The 17,621-nt window shown below is 31.9% G+C and overlaps 1 protein-coding gene across 2 annotated transcripts in view; it reads right to left on the minus strand.

Moving 5' to 3' along the window:
- Positions 1–263: 263 nt before the first annotated feature.
- Positions 264–17,621, minus strand: part of LOC127704505 (ETS-related transcription factor Elf-3-like) — a 44,239-nt gene continuing 26,881 nt past the window's right edge. Inside the window, exons 1-9 of one of the 2 annotated variants that reach the window (XM_052208596.1) lie at positions 5,710–5,856; positions 4,512–4,578; positions 3,826–3,982; positions 3,367–3,630; positions 2,976–3,104; positions 2,556–2,723; positions 1,937–2,336; positions 1,537–1,657; positions 264–878 (exon numbers count right to left, since the gene is read on the minus strand). In XM_052208596.1, coding sequence (XP_052064556.1) covers positions 1,549–1,657; positions 1,937–2,336; positions 2,556–2,723; positions 2,976–3,104; positions 3,367–3,630; positions 3,826–3,982; positions 4,512–4,532 — 1,248 coding nt within the window. In that variant the 5' untranslated portion in view covers positions 4,533–4,578; positions 5,710–5,856 and the 3' untranslated portion in view covers positions 264–878; positions 1,537–1,548. Of the gene's footprint in view, positions 879–1,536; positions 1,658–1,936; positions 2,337–2,555; positions 2,724–2,975; positions 3,105–3,366; positions 3,631–3,825; positions 3,983–4,511; positions 4,579–5,709; positions 5,857–17,621 lie in introns of those variants that run through there. The other variant, XM_052208597.1, reaches the window with a different exon arrangement.

Raw genomic sequence — 17,621 nt, forward strand, 5'->3', positions numbered from 1 at the left:
TATTATGAGACTAGTCTACATTACGAGATGTTTTCCCCGTCGCCATTGGGACCAATACTGAAAATTTCCACTCAGGAAATGACATTAGGACATTATGAACACCTTATAAAAGGTTACATATACAATATATAGGATAGTCTAGTTTTCTCCTAATGATGTGATCATTTAAAATGTCAAGCTGTTTTGAGTAAAACAGTAGGTTCTATCTTATAGACATGATCTGCAGGTTATAAATCTTCTGTAGATAGAGATCAAAAGAAAACTATGATCAACAATTTATTAATTTACTTTTTTTTTATAAAAATATACAAAAATAAATATCAAATATAAACAATCTATAAATTATGAGATTTTTACAACAATATAACAATAATAGGTGGATTATCAACTCCTTTGTAGAAAACAATAATCGGCTACATGCGAACGGAGAACCTAATTCCCTTTACAGAGATACAACTCTGACAATCTTAACTAGATTATCAACTCATATACACCACGTGACTTTAGTCGGATTTCTGATTCGATAGAACCTTTACCATGGCCATTGTCGGATTTCAGATTTTATAGAAAATGATTGTCATGGATGATTAAGTCACGGAATGATGAGTGGCCATACACTTGGTTGCTGATCTATTTCTATGCCTCTAATACTGATGTTTTGTAAGATTGTCCTGGAGCGGAATCTATCGAGCTCAACTCTCTGAGATCTTTTCCGTATTTCTCGTCATTCATCGTCATCTTGCGGAATTAACTCAAGCGGTTAACTAAGACTGGCAACTAAATGTTCTCATTCTTTCCAGCCAGTGGAAAATGGTCCAAATTTGTAAACCAGTCGCCTTCCGTCGACTCGTTCGAGAATGCCTCGTTTGTAATAGTACCTGAAAGTGCAAAAAAAGGGACATTCAACAAGAGATTATACAAGCAAACAAATCTCATTTAATATGATAAAATCATCATGCACAATTCTATAAATAATCTTTCACCAGATCATGCAACACATTGAGATTAGTTATCGATTGATCTTTAAACTTACTGTGTTTAATATCAAAAAAATATTTATTATGTAATTATATTTCTTTACACATGTCTATATTTAAAAATTGTAAGTACAAAAATTAAACTGTTGACTACTTTTACATTTCAAAAATTTCTATATTTCTTTTATTACCAATAAAAAAATAAGGAGATGTGGTAAATATGTATTAAAAAGAAATATGTATTATTAAAATAAGAAAGACAAAAAAAAAAAAGAATTAGCAGATTGGAAGAAAAATGAAAAAAGAATTAGTGCAAAAAGAGGTTTATCAAGATTATCAAGAAAAATATATGAAACGGGTTAAGTTAGCATGTGAGTAGAAGAAAAAAAGAGAAAAATAAAAAGGAAAATAAGAAAAATGTATTGAATACAGGAAAGTAAAAAGAATGTGTAAATTATTGTGATTTTTTAGAAGTTAGACATAGAAAAAGACAGACACAACATAAAGCCCATAACCAAGCAAGCTTGTTAGTGCACACAATATATAAATAGTTATTAACCTAAAGCATTCTCTACACCTCTTTCCATCCATAAGCTTTTGGACCAAATCTAAAGCATAATTTCTTCGGGAATTTGCCAGATTTTGGCACTTCAGCGAAGTAGCCAGCTGATCTACAGAACCTGCACATGGAAAAGTCAAACATTAGATATTGTTGTACTATGGAAACCCATTAACCTGATTATCTACTCAACTATTCCACTTTCTTTAAAATAAATTAAAGTTCGTAAGTTTCTTAACAGTAAAAGAGTCAATATATTGTCACTATAAGATATAACCATTTTACAAAACATGATAAGTAAAATATTATTGAACAAATATGCAACGATACATTTGACATTGCTTCCCATGCTACCATTGTCTAAATTTAACATGCTTGACTAGCTTTGTATAAAACCTACCTCATTGCTCGGCTCAGCTTTTCGTAAGTCATACCGGGATTGTTCTTTTTACGTCCCCACATCTTGGCAACAGCTTCAGACTGAACGAATCGGAATACTCCAGCTTCTTTATCTTCCCATCTCAACAATGTCGGGTTCAAACTGGGATCTTTTAATAAGTCTCTAACAAATTCCCACAAATGATTGCCCTTTGAACCCTGACCAACACGTCGTCCTTTTTTAGGTTTTGTTTCTGTTGGAGACACTGGTTCGTCCATACACACACCTTCGTCACTTGAAACACTAGATTGTGGACGCGTTCGTTGATATGGGGGTAATAATGGAATGTCTGTGCATGAATGATTTGAAAGTGACAAAAATCGTGATCCGTCATTGCTGATATCGCTTGATCGGTCAGATTCTGAAAATAAAAATAGGAGTCATTAAGTTTAATTTTGTAAATAATAAAAATATTTGATACTAGTATACTAGCTAAAATGGTACAATTATCAAGTGTGTTGTCGTTCAAGTATCATTTTCTCATAGTTACATTCCAGCATTAAGAAATCTCCATATTAATCTCAATTCACTTACTAAGAACAAAATAAATGGATACAACCAATAAATGTTGACCACTTACCATCTTCACTAATATAATCTAAAACTTGATCTCCGACTTGTAAGAATGCATCAGGGATGTTGGATGGATCATCGTCAAATGGTATCCACATTCCTCCAATCTGTACTTTTCTCATACCATCCATATCGTCAATTTTTGTTACAAGGTTTAAATTCTCCTCTAACATTTCTATGAAAAAAATTTATAAATAATAAATAATAATAATATTTATCATTATGATAATAATAATAAACGACTAATTGCTCTTCTTCAAGTAAATTGACCAATAAAAGTTTCATTTTCCCCCTTTACCTTTAATTGTTTGAGTTTTTCTCTTTTCCTCTCTCTCTCTCTCTGTTTATCTATTTACTTTATATTTTTAAACTACAGCAATATCAAATTTATTTAATTTACAGTTATGAAAATGTTTTGAAAACTTACTTTCTGTTCGTGTATCTATGGTTACTGGTTCAATATTTTCTGAGATCTGGTACATTTTGTAGAACTCTGGAACATTTGTGTTCAAATAGTCTGTTGTATAATCACATGGAGCAGGTTCAATAAAACGTCCTGAAATCATAAAATAATGAGAATTGCAAATGGTGTACTCAACTTGTAAATAGCAGTTTATTGTATAAAGTTATGCCTAATTTATATGTAAATCTTGACAACTTTTTGTGAACATTCTCGACGTAAAATGACACCAAAAATGATTTATCAAACTGTTTTAATTAGTCTGCACTACAGAAATAAACTTTTATCTTTTTTTGTCACCCATTCGTTATTTTTCATGGATTTTGAACAAAAAAACCATTAACCTGAAAATAGTTACCTTGATTAAGACAGCTACGGAATGTGTCGTACAATGACTTTCCATAATAACTGTCACAGTCAAGAAAATCGGGGAGAGCCATTCTGCAAAGCTGGGACCCGGTTATGTTCTGAAATTTCTCGCCTCTGATTGGTGATTCGCTTTCTGGAAACAGTTCATCAGCAACATAGTACACCCAGTCTAAAACTTCCCTGCTCTCCCAGTGTTCTGGATGTTTTCGTGTCCAGCTCAGTAATTGTGTATTTTCACTTTGTTCAGTGTATTCTGAAAAACGAAAACCAACAAAAATGTAAATACCAAGTTATCTTTCAACTTTAACTTTCAACTTCAACTTTGTATTTACAAATAAAAGCATGTCAGCTTGGTTATTTATTAAGTCATTTAAAAAAATAAATATTTTCTTTCAAGTAATTGATATGAACTATCATCAAAGTGTAATAAGTTATTGTATATATTTACCCATTTTGGTGGATAAATCCATGAAAGTTTTAGTTTCGTATTCTGATGATGGGCTACAGCAGCCGTAGATTTTCTCTTGTTTGATAATCATTGGTTCTTGGTCATGGAAAGACATTTCAGACTCTGACATGTCACTATGGTAACCTTCAGATGGAACCTGCAAACACAAACGCAATAACTGTTCAGTTAAATTCATTTGTAACAAGTCTTTATAAACAACGAACTAACCACTACACAAATCTAGAAGTGAATGAACAAAATTGCATTTTTAATTCTTATTTGGTTTAATTTTGGGAAAAGTTCACAAAACTGGATTAGATATTCGGGGAAATGATTTCAAAATTAAATAAGATTAAAATTCTCTTGTACTATAAGATATAATCCTTAACTAATATTTTGATATACCCATTATAAATTAGGCATGAAATACCTTTAACCTTTTTTGCCTTTTAAAAAACTTAAGCAAATGAAAAAATTGTTTGTATATTCTCTCATAAGCATCAAATAATAGATTATTACTGTCCAGGCATTATGATAGTTACTTATGCTAAAGCATGGTATTATTGATTTATATAATTTTCAAAATTCTTAATTCAATTTCTTCAATTTATATTCTTCAAGATATTGATTATTTCATTTTTTCTTCTTTTATCCTTTATGAGTTTTTTAATATTAACTTTACTTACAATTTGTGGAGATGAAGCCATATCTATGAGATCGTCCTGACTTAGGGGAAACTCTGGTGATATTGGTCTGAAATACATAGAATGATAACGATGTAGATTTCCTATGTCAGTGGTATAACGGGTTGTAGCACTCATGTTGTACATTATATGATTAAAGTCCGTTAGTCTGAGATAGATGTTGTATAGATGGTAACTGATTGCACTGTATGAAGTAAGCTTATAAGTCCGAACGTTTTATAAGATTTCGGTCTCTTTACACCTTTTTCTCATTAATTACAAATTACAACTATGAAATCTTACGGCACGCGGCATCATTTTATAAACCGACAGCCCTCCAATAATCAAAAGACATTAAAGGCCTAAAGCATTTGTAAGATTGTAACCAATATATGACTACAAAGTTTTCGGAGTTCCAGCCCACGTTTTCTACGACGATTCTACCCGAAATTCCTGTAGGCCATATATATTTACCTGTCGTAAGTTAAAATTTGATTGATCATTTGACAAGAGCTTTAACACTGTAAACAGGCCAAATCTTGGAAAACTCTAATCGGTATCATCTTTAAAATTGAAAAATAACCTCTGGTCATTTTATGAATTTTATGTAGATATGATGATCCTTTATGCAATTATCTGTGCATAAAAACGGATCACTGTTTACTTATCAACAAGATAACATCACGCTTAAAAATGTCAAAATTCAAAAATTTCCTGAAAAAGTGTAGGATTTGATGTTAAAATGTCAAAGTGCACTTTGGCATTTATCGATTAATAAGACATGGCGAAGATTAGCATCACGAAAATCGATGGCAATATTAGGTCAAGTTATGTTTCGTCTTCATATTATTTTTTCAATCATTATATCATATCACTTGATACTTTGTTTATATACTCATTAAAAACAAACTATACTCTTCAGTACAGACTTATGTAATGTTCCATGTAAAATGACTTCAGCTTGAAAGAGCTAATATTAATGTCACTTTTGTTTTTGTAGCTGCCATTACAAAAAAGGAAAAAGTAAACAGCGTTTTATTTTATATATTAAATAACTTCAGAAGAATTATCAAAAAATAAATAAATAAGTATATAATTCAGGTTGCATTCATAAACTATTCTAAAAATTTATAACTAAATAAAGTATAACATAATAATCAATTATCTATCATATGCAAAATATAATAAATTGATGACATACCGATTATTAAAGATGCTTTTGACTGCTGATGTTGCAGATGGTTGACAGAATATTTTAAAATTAACACTTTACTATCCTACATTTAATTCATTTGTAATATTTATATGTGTATTTAGTTTACTATATACAATCTGAAGCCACGTGATACAGAAATATTGGATTGAAGGGGAAATTCCCGTTTTGAGTACACGGATCTCATTGGTCTGACGTGAACTGCTTTTTAGGTCATCGATTTAGCTTTTTAACTAGCTGTACAGCATTATTGTCTAGTCTAACCTTGGCTGATAGAGTTACAAATAGCGTTGCTTTAAGTGTCCATTCATAAATTACTATTTTGTGAAATCATTCGGATAAAAACTTATTATTTTATTTTCAATAAATATAAATCGTATTCCCTTTAAATAATATTGCTCTGATTTTAGGTCAGTTAGTAAGGACATTAACAATCAGGTGGAGTGTTTTGTGGTTTTATGACAATGATACAAGCTATGAATTATACATTAAATATACATGTATATGATACATACATATAAATGCAGTACAGTGGATTGTTTTAAAGCTTAAGTCTTTAAACTAAAATACGAATAAAGGGGTATGTGTTATTGAGACAGCAACCGAGCAGCACTATAAACTGAATGACATCTCAAGGTCAACGTATAATCTTCAATAATAACCAACTGCTAGAAGATGACATTTTTTAAAATTTTCGATGGAAAAGGGAGGGGGAAGATTTTTGCGGATGGAATATTCATTTTTCAATATTGCTAGTACGAGGTATTTTATTTCACTTGTCTACGCAACTTATTCCTACAATGGCCTGCATTTCATTTTCATGCTGTCTTGTCTGTTTTCGACCAAAGTTATTTCTTTTCAGTTATCAGCAGGCTAGAATATTCTTTTGCACTGAGTTCCCCTCCTGCCCTCCCCTATGATAGCAAATGGTCATTCACTAATGCAATTTGTCGAGCCTTCAATACTCCAAATAGCCCCTGAGTCAACAAAAATAGTTGATACTTTGAAGAGACTTTTAAATATCTTCCATCAGTACCAAATTCCGTAAATGAGAAAAGTAACACAAAGTCAAATCAACTTATACTTCCAGTAGTTCGTGCAATACGACAAATGCATTATAGAACTACTGTAGACGCCAATCTTTATTTATAAAAGAAAAAAATTATAAAAAAAATATGACAAATACTCATAGAGATTTTTGTTTCTTTATTTATAATATATGGCGACTAAAACGTGATTGCAAATTAGTAATGCACTACAAACATTTCATTTCAGCTGCAACTCAAATATTTATTTATATTTTTTTACAATTTGCTTTTAAAAGTACCCATTTAGGGTGCTTCTATTGCGTATCGTGAATAACTGCCAGCAAAGAAATTCTTTTAATTCAAGTAGACAATGAACGGCAAAAAGGGGATTTTTGTTAAACAAACTAAAATCGATTTTATCAGCTTATAGATTGGTTTACGTTACCTGTATTTTTAAACTCTATTGTACAGGTACTAATCAGCTGACGAGGGAAATATACCTAAAAACTGATCAAGCGAGGTACTAGACGTAACAGATATACACGCTGCTTTCAAGTTATAATTATAGAGCTATAAGAGTCGAGTGTATTAAAGTATAATGTTAATGAAATTCAGAAAAAAGAAACTTGCTGTGACAATAAACAGTGTTTATGCAATCTAGCACATTGTAGGTACCGATATATCTATATGTCAGACTAAGATGACATCACCAGGGCGTAATGTTAAATTCCATGGTTGTTAACTAATTTATTTCTTTATAGAAGTTCAATTTCACAGTTAAACAATATGAGTTTTCCGTTTTCATTGCAATATTGCATTATTACTAAATTTGAAATATTTTGTTTACAAATGAAAACATTAGATACTTAATAGATCACCAAAGAAAATATGCTAGGGTAGATATAAGAGAAAGATACAACTTGGATTGTTTAATAGAACAAGACTCTCATGTAAGAGTACGTCAAACCAACGAGTTTTAAAACCCGCGATTGTTTGACAAGAACGCATTTTTCCCAATCAAAAAAAATAACTAAACTGTAAGGTGCCCAGTAAAGACGATACCACGTCGTAATGCAAAAAAAAACAAAACACAAAACAAAAAAAAACAAAACACGAAAAGTACAAAAAAGTGATAAAAATAAAAGGCAAATGAACTATAAGAAATGCAATAATATCAAATTGAAAAAAATCCGAGGGGGGGGGGGGGGGGGGGGAGGGAATAAAAAAAGCAATTGATTGAGTGTTGCTTGTTTACACCCAGTGGCAAATATTTCATGCAGGTTAGGACGAAAATAATTTCCTATAACAAAACAAAAATAGATCAGTCATAATGCATAAGCAGTACAATAGCTTCAACATGATTTTTAATACACATAAAAATAAGGAGATGTGTTATGATTGCCATTGAGACAAATATTCACCAAAGTTCAAATGAAGTGGATGTCCGTCAGGGTTTGTCAGTGTGTACTCTAATACAATGAGATGAATTTTGATCATTCAAAAATGGTCTGATGCAAAATTATGTGATGTTGTTTTTCTTTTTCTTTGAAGTTTTGTCTAAATTAAAAAAAAACAACGTTAAAAAAACTTAGCATTGACTGCTGGGAGGATATCGTCTGAATTTTAAGACTTTGTTTTATTTATTGTTTTAATCGTGCTATCAGGTATATCGATATCAATCAGTAAATAAATCTATGATTTATATATATTGGAGAGATTGGTGTAATAAATACATACATTATTGTACATATTAGTATATTACATCTTTTGAACTATAATATATCCTGCAGGCTACATACAATATTCAAAACATTGTAAAAACACCTGATACTTTTAATCGTAAATATTTATATAATACACACTTTGAAGTGTTACTTCAGGCAATCGTTAGCAAGTATAGCACCAACACTAAATACAAATATTTAACTTGATATAAAAACAAAAAAACAAAATCATTCCCTTCCTAGAAAGCTTGAAGACAAATAAAGTAGCAAAGTCCTACACATTACCCAGAAATATATTCCTATAAAGGAAAAAGAAGTAAACTGATACAATTGTTTTGATAACAATGTAGGTGTATATATACATTTGTACATATTTACATATATGTTTTCCAAGTATTCATTTATGAACAAAACACTTATAATCCTAGAAGGCAACACGGAACATATCCCCACCGGAATCAGTATGTATTCGACAAGGGGTCTTTACAAGTTTCTGAACAGAAATTAAAAGCATGATTCGCATTACATTGGTCTTCTTTCATCATAAAGTTAAGACAACGTCACATGATGCAAAATAAAGCGACGTTAAACAGCAAAATACAACCACCATTAACAAATTCTAGAAAAAAACATGGATTAGACGAAAACCTTTCGGAACTTGGGTTAGCGTCGTTTCTTGCTTTTTATACAGACTAAAACAAACATGTTTAAAAAAAGGTATATATAACAAAATATTGATACCGAACTCTAAGATAAGTTCAAAAAGGGAACCATAAAAACTGACAATATCAAACGTTATCAATCAACGGAAGGAGTGAAAAGCAATTGTCATGTTCCTGACTTGATACAGGTATTTTTCGAAGAAAGTGGTGGGTTAACCCTGGCTTTATAGCTAACAAACACTTATATTACAATTGTTTATAGTTCTGTTATATTATCAACCAAAACAGACATACAAGGTAAATGTGACAACAGTTGGGATCCAGCAGCAAAAACTGTGTAAACATACATCACAAATGCCCACGCCACATTCTGTATGTGCCTGTCCCAAGTCATGAGCGTCTAATTCAGGGATTTGTCGTTGGTTGCTGTCGGTCGATCTCAATTATTTTTCATTTATACTTTTTTTCATAAAATGTTAGCCTTTGAGTTTGAATTGTTTCACATGTTGTCATATCAGGGCCTTGTTTAGCTGCGGACTATACGGTATGGGTTTTGCTGACTGTGTTAACGTCTATAGTGGAAGCTAGAAGGGTCTTTTCTATTGTTGACAGTATCTAAGTTGTCCTATTGTTTGTTGTGCTGTTTTGTTTTTTTACTTTGATGTACTATAACTATCAATTATCTAATACATAACTTGCGTCGTGTTAAGTTAGTTCCCTCCGTACCTTCGGAATATACAAGTATTATTATGTATTGTGAAACTTGGTGAATAGCGGCCGTGTACCATGCAGTCTAGTGTCGAACATGTTTAACTCCGCCGCACTTTTGCGCCTGTCCCAAGTCAGGAGCCTCTGGCCTTTGTTAGTCTTGTATGTTTTTTTTCATTTTAGTTCTATTATATGTTTCGGAGTTTAGTGTGACGTCCGTTTTTACTGAACTAGTACACATTTTTGTTTAGGAGTTAGCTGAAGCCCGCCTCTGGATGCGGGATTTTCTCACTATGTTGAAGTCTCATTGGTGACCTTGGGCTGTTTTCTGCTCTTTGGTCGGGTTGTTGTCTCTTTGACACATTCCTCGTTTCCATTCTCAATTTTATTAATTATAACCACTGTTATAAAGTAACATTAAGCAGTGTATAAGCATTTGTACTTTCTATTTAATTTTCTTTGTTTGAATGATTTTATAAAACAAGCATGTAATCCACTACAAATATTTTTTCCTGCACTTACAGAATTAAAAGTAGAATACAGCTATGCATTTATAAGACATTGAAATTTCCTTTGTATTACATGCAAAACAGTGTAAAATTTATAATTTCCGTACTATTAATTTCCTCTGTATAACATACAAAAAACAATGTACTAATTATATCTTCCGTACTGTAAATTTCCTCTTATGAAATAAAAACGATGTGATAAAAAGATTATTTGATTTTTATGCAAACTCGGATTAAAATATTTGTAGAAATACCTACTTTGAATACAAATAATGTGTAATTGTTCATTTGTATATATTTTCTCCAATAATTCCCTCTACTATGGTATCGTAAATGTAACACAACCACCCTCTACTATGGTATAGTAAATGTAACACAACCACCCTCTACTATTGTATAGTAAATGTAACACAACCATGCTCCCTCTACTATGGTATCGTAAATGTAACACAACCACCCTCTACTATGGTAAAGTAAATGTAACACAACCATGCTCCCTCTACTATGGTATCGTAAATGTAACACAACCACCCTCTACTATGGTATAGTATATGTAACACAACCACCCTCTACTATGGTATAGTATATGTAACACAACCTCGCTATGATATTGTTATTTGTTTTGTTTGTTTATATTAAATGCTATGTTTTTGTTGATATCTGGGACTAATACATTGAATCTATTAGTCCCATCTGAAATATACTGATATTTTATGTATATCCATTGGTATGTGTTTTTTTCTATACATCAACTTAAAAGTACCATTACTGGTATATAAATGCCAATAAACTGAATAGGAAAGGAAAAGAAGTGGTATATCATTTCATGAAACAAAATCCCGCCACGCACTTCACAAAAGAAAAAAAAAACCAACAAAAAATACAAAGAAAAATTCAGCATTTTAAAGGTGTACTTCACCCCAAAGTCATAGTTAGGCGCCTTTAACACGGATCAAAAACTTATGATAACTCACTGAAAGTTCATGGCGGCCCTAAGCTCTGATTAGAGCAGAATTATTTGTGATATGTCGGTGACGCCATATCTTTATTTTTTTCATTTTAAAACCTGAATATCAACACATATATATATTGCCTTATTCTTTAAAAGTATAGTTGTCTCTCAAGCCAATTTAATTATATATATGCAAGCTGGACTATAGCTACAGGCTACACCAATATAGTTTTAGTGAAATTTGTAAAAAAAAACCATTTATTTAACTAATTCTCATGTCCGTGAGGTTGGATTCATTTTAACGTATGCATTTTCGATCGTATGTGTGCGTTAGTTATAAAGCGTTTACAGTTTGATATTAGTTTCGTATTTTTTTTTCAAAGATGTTATATTTTACTTTTCTCGAAATTCTTAAAGATTCAAAAAACATATCAATATTGTTTTCCGGAGAAGTCGGGTGTTGGCAGTTCATGTAGTCTGTTGGAGTTTAAAAACAAATTTTATTGTCGAAATGATACACGACAAAAGGATCGGAAACAAGTTATACAACTTAGAATCGTCTTCTTCATAGTCTGCTGTACTATTCGGGGGGTTATTTTTGCAACTTTTGTTATCCCTTTTATGTTTAAATCTAGTAAACAACATAATTTTTCAAATGTTGATAATGTTATTAAATGAATCAATGCACGACGGTCTATGTTAGTTGTCAGTCTTGTACGTGCATCTCATTTATCATTAGCATAGTCATTAGTTGTTAAAAAAAACTACCCATACACTTCAATTTAGGTGCGTCCGAAGAGCTTTTCTTGATTACAACTTGATGTGGGCTTATGGTCTTAAAATTTTTGAGTAAGAAGTAAAATAACGAAAAAACCGAACTCCAAGAAAAATTCAAAACGGAAAGTCCCTTATCAAATGGCAAAAGCTCAAACATACCAAACGAATGGAAAACAACTGTCATATTCCCAACTTGGTACAGGCATTTCCTTATGTAGAAAATGGTGGATTAAGCCTGGATTTATAGCTAGCTAAAACCTCTCACTTGTATGACAGTCGCATAAAATTTCATTATATTTACAACAATGTGTGAATAAAACAAACAGACATAATAGGTAAAAATGTCAAAAATTGGGGTTCAGCAGTCAACATTGTGTTATAGTCTTAACCGCTATAAAAACAAACAAATATGTCAACAAAGAAAAACAAAAAGGCATATAGACATTGCACATAAGCAAAAATGAAAGACAAGAATACAAAAAAAGACCATAGCACAATAACACAATGGTGGGATGTATAAGTACCGAACCACACCAAAAGAATATTACCAAAAATGGACTAAACAGTAAAGGTTAATAATTTACAAAAACAAATAAAAGAACACACGTAATTAAGATGATGAACAACGTCGGTACCTAGAATCTATACTTCAAGACCATCATGTATTATTTGTGAAGTTGATACGGAATATTTATCAACTAGGTTTTGGTATCTTCCGATGAACTTTTTTTTTAGAAAAAAAGACGAGACGTTCTTTGGCATAACCCTGGTCCATCAACTTTCTGCTCAAACATTGGTGACGTTTTATAAAGTCTGAGTAGCAGCTGCAAGATCATGAATACCGAATGAGTTGGGAAATGTATATCCCATATACAGGTGAAGTTGGTATATTGCTAATAAGGTGGGGGAAATTGATAATTTCAAAATTAAAATCGTCTCGTTTGTCATAGATTCTGGAGATTATCGTATTCAGACTCAGAAATCAACCAATCAAAATACTGGATTTAGTGTTTCGAGTACAAACTTTGAACTGCGAGTACTGAGTAAAGCTTTATGACCGATAGCCCAGGAACGTTCAAACCCAAAACCTTGAAAGCTAGTGATGTATTATACATACAAGGAAAGCTTTAAAATCAAAAGTTATATAAAACAAATGATCGAAACCATCTACAGGTCGATTTTGGTTGGGGGAGTGGGAAATCAGTTTAAATTTTTTTTCTTGATTTATAATCGGAAAATTTAAGAAATGTTTATTATAAAATCATGTCAGTGGCGGAGCAATGTAACAAAATAATGCTGACAATCCAAACGTGAATTGAATGACACTGCCAGATTAAATGGGTCATAGAAGTTTTCACAGTCATTTAACATTTATTAATAAGTATGTGTAAGCGGTCATTCCTGTAGGAGAAATAGTTGATTTCTTCCATGAAGAGATGCATTTAAATACTGACCGTTACATATTTATAAATAGCTTGTGCTTAGATCACGCAAAGTTCACGAACTATTGTGTAATATGGAAGTACCAAATCTATTTATTGAAGTACCAAATCTATTTATTGTAAAAACTAAACAGTCTTTCAAAGAAATAATATTCTGCATTTCAATAAATTTAAGCGTATCTGATAAAACGTTCTAACGGAAATACGTTTGTGTCGTTCCTTTAACATTATATTAACAATGTCAAACTGTTTCCTTTGTTTTATTATGCACATGGCTTGTTTGTACGTACTTATGTTTGAAACAACCAAATCTATTTTTAGTGGAAATTTTTTATCTGCTTCAAAGAATTATAAAAGTCCTTCTTAAACCTAAAACCTTTCCCTTTGTTTATTGTTTGTGGGTACTTATGTTCGAAACTGTCAGGACACCATTTTCAAAGATACGAACAACTAAAATCAAACATTAGGTTGAGTTGACTAATTACTGAACTATATAAAATCTTCTTTATGTTTTATAGCTCTCAATGTTGATTATATTTTATTTACATGTAGCGGAGGTAAAGCATGTCGTTCTTGAATGGAAGGTCACAATTTCTTCTCATCAAAGTCAGCACTTGAAACAAAACTATGTTAATAATCTTAACGTGAATTCACAAGGCTTACCAGGTTTTAAGGTAAAAAGAACTAATTACAGACTTTATTTCAATGAAAATAACATATTATAAATTTGCTTTATCCAAAACGCTTTTCTGGATTTACCTTCATCAACAACGATCAACCACAAACATTTGCAAGCCAGGGATGTACAAATATACTTGAATGTTTAAGGGCTATTTCACCAAACGGGACTTAAGAACAATTTTGAATTCCCTCAAAGTCAATTTTGCCTGAGGAAGTTGGAACATCAGTTTCTTTATAATTTCTAAATTTATTAAAGTTGAATTTAGGAAAGGTATGTTTTGAATCATGTCAATGCTTAATGACTACTGAGCTGACGATACCGTCGTGGACTAGCAGTCCATCAGCTGCGGTATCGACCCAGTACTAGCATAGGAAAATAACACTATAAAATTGGTGCATCTAAATCGCTTTTCTGAATTTACCTTCGTCAAATATTAAATAAGTATTTTATTTGCTATAAAAAATATTGCCAACAACTAAAATGTTTGTTATGGTCATTCCTTTCGGAGAATTTGTGGAAATTTTTCTAGTAAGAAGGTCAGTAAGTCCTGAAAGAGAGACATTTAAATACTGACCTTTACATAACTTGGTCATATTTAGTTCGCATAGCTTAAACTGGAAGAACCAAATCTATTTTTAGTGGAAATTTTCACGTATGCTTCAAATAATTAGAAAACCCGACCTTCTTAACCCTCATACTGTTTTCTTTGGTTATTAGTATTTCATATGGTTTGTTTGTGGGTACTTATGTTGACAATTATTAGGACATAATTTACAAAGATACGGACAACTAAAATCAAACAATTATTTTGAATTTAAATAGAGTTGAATAATTACTGAAGTTTATATATACTTTTTCATTTGTTAAAGCTCCCCATGCTGACCATTTTATTTTATATGTAGTGAAGGTAAATCATCGTTCTTGAATGGAAGGTCACGATTTCCTCTGATCAAAATCATCACCTGGAACAAACCTATGCCGACAATCTGAACGTGATTTGACCAGCCCTTCTAGATCCATTCTACATTTTAGTCTTATTACTTATGAAATCCTGGTTATGTGGCGCGGTAAAAATAAGAATTGCATTCCCTAAAGTGGTAATTGTTACCATTTGATTTGTTTGCTCGTCTTTAACTTGACCATTTAAAGATCTGGCTTGTCCTTCCTTTGTACGTCTGACTACGACATAGTAATGATATAATTGCTTCAGTGTATGGTATACTCATTAATGCTTATTTCCGTCCTGTTTTTTTACTTGTATTAATTTAACTCATCATTGATACCAGGCTTACAATTTTGTATGCCAGACGCGCGTTTCATCTACAAAAGACTCATCAGTGACGCTCGAAATTAGGTACTTAGTCGAAGAGCATTGAGGACCGTAAATTCCACATAATTGACTAATACAGCTAAGGTAATCTTTTCCAGGGGTAGAAAATTCTTAGTATTTCGAAAAAGTTTTGCATGCATGTACATTGTTAATTATAAAAGATAGAAGACAGCATTGATCTGCTAGTCAAAATATTTAACAATTGTTTTGTCAAATCTGGAAAACAAATACCCATAAACAGTATCTTTGAATAACCCGTAGAGAATTTTTTTTTTTCATTTAGCGCAAACCTCATAACATCGTTTTACCACTTAAAAATATACCAATAGTTGTTAAAAACCAGAGTAGTTATGTAAAAGCACAAACCATGGTAGCCATTTTTGCCAAATGTACCATATTTTATTTGTTTAAATACATTTTAACTATTTATTCTTATTCATATTCTTATTCTTATTGACCTTGTATATTTCAATTTGTCGTTTTAAAATACAATTTGATACCTGTACCCATGCAGTTTTGCGCATAGCTTCGTTTGGAGTTCGTACGGTTTTCTTAGTTTTTTTTTTAAATCTTGATTTGTATATTAAAATTGGATTTACGCGATTGAACATCAGTATACAACTGTTGCTTCTTATTCATTACATTATTTTAATTTTTATCAAATAATGGAAAAACACATTACTACAAATGTTTGATATTTAGGACAGGAATTAAAACGATTTTATCAAGCTTTAGATGAAATAAATTTAATAACTAGCTCATTGACATTTCCATTTAATTCTGTCCGCTTTTTCAACCATGAAACCTAGTTTGTAAGGTTATATTTCCTAATTCCGGGTACCTAGGAAATTTATATTCTATTTATATAGTAAATTTTCATTGTCATGGGGAATGTTTTGACATCACGTTCACATTTATTTCTGTAATCACATTAAGTACATTATTATATCGGTAAAACATAAATAAGGCTACGATTTATATAGTCTGTTGTATCCTAGGTCCATGTTTTCTAAATGTTAAATTGTATTGTTTTCTTTCTCCCTACACCGATCTTTACATACCTATAAAGATAATTAGAGATGGTCCGAATATCCATATTATGCAAATTTGTCAATCGACCCTAAGAATGCAAGATTTAATCAATTACATGTTTGTTTTCCGAATATTGTCCGTTATTAACTTAGGTTTCAATCATTATACGTATGGTTGTATAATACGTATTCCAAGTATGATGATTAACGTCCTTTTACGGATGTGTGAAACAAACATCCGTGAAAAGGTATGTTTTCCTGTGACATACACCGCACACCAACACTCGCGTATTAACAACTGTAGGTATATATTAGAGTCAAAAAGATCAATTTCTAGTATGAATATTCTATCACTCAGTCTTTATTCTTTCTACAATTTTACTAAAGACTTAATACAACTCTCTTCTTGTAAACTACCGAATGTTACAAAGACCAGAAAAAAGGCACCCAACAAACGAAAACCAATCAGCAAAACCAAACAGGAAGCTATATAAGGGAGCAACCATTTAACTTCAATTAGGGGGGAGGGTTATGGTTTTTTGTCTGAGTCAGAAAAGTGTAATAAATTTTTTCACCCCCAAGGGTAACTGGGGAATAGAAATATGGTCACTTGGTCTTCTTCCGACCGGCAGTAAAACGCTTGCCAAAGTGGGGCATCCGTTTGGTTGTGCGGGATGTACAAGTTTGCAGCCACGTCCGGTCAGAATGGGGACGTTAAATCCGATGCCTCGTCTAAAGAGAGTGCCACGCTCTTTGCACGTTAAGAACCCTTGCAACAACTCTTTGAGGGGTCCGTAGGTGGCCTGTTGCAAGGCAAAATTTCCGTCCCTATCCAACATACCCTCATTTTCCAGTGGCAGTCCAAATTTCCCCGACCATCATCCCGGGTGGCCTCTTTTACAAGACCTACCTTTTGTATTTATTGTTAATTTGTTCTCGTCCTGAACATGCATGAAATATTTGCCACTGGACGTTAAGCAACCAACAATCAATCAATCAATTTAATTTTTCAACGCTATCAATCAAATTATTTTGTTCAAAATTTAACACTATAA

This window comes from Mytilus californianus, unplaced genomic scaffold (genome assembly GCF_021869535.1).
Source record: "Mytilus californianus isolate M0D057914Y unplaced genomic scaffold, xbMytCali1.0.p SCAF_6, whole genome shotgun sequence".
In the NCBI taxonomy this organism is placed as follows: Eukaryota; Metazoa; Mollusca; class Bivalvia; order Mytilida; family Mytilidae; genus Mytilus; species Mytilus californianus.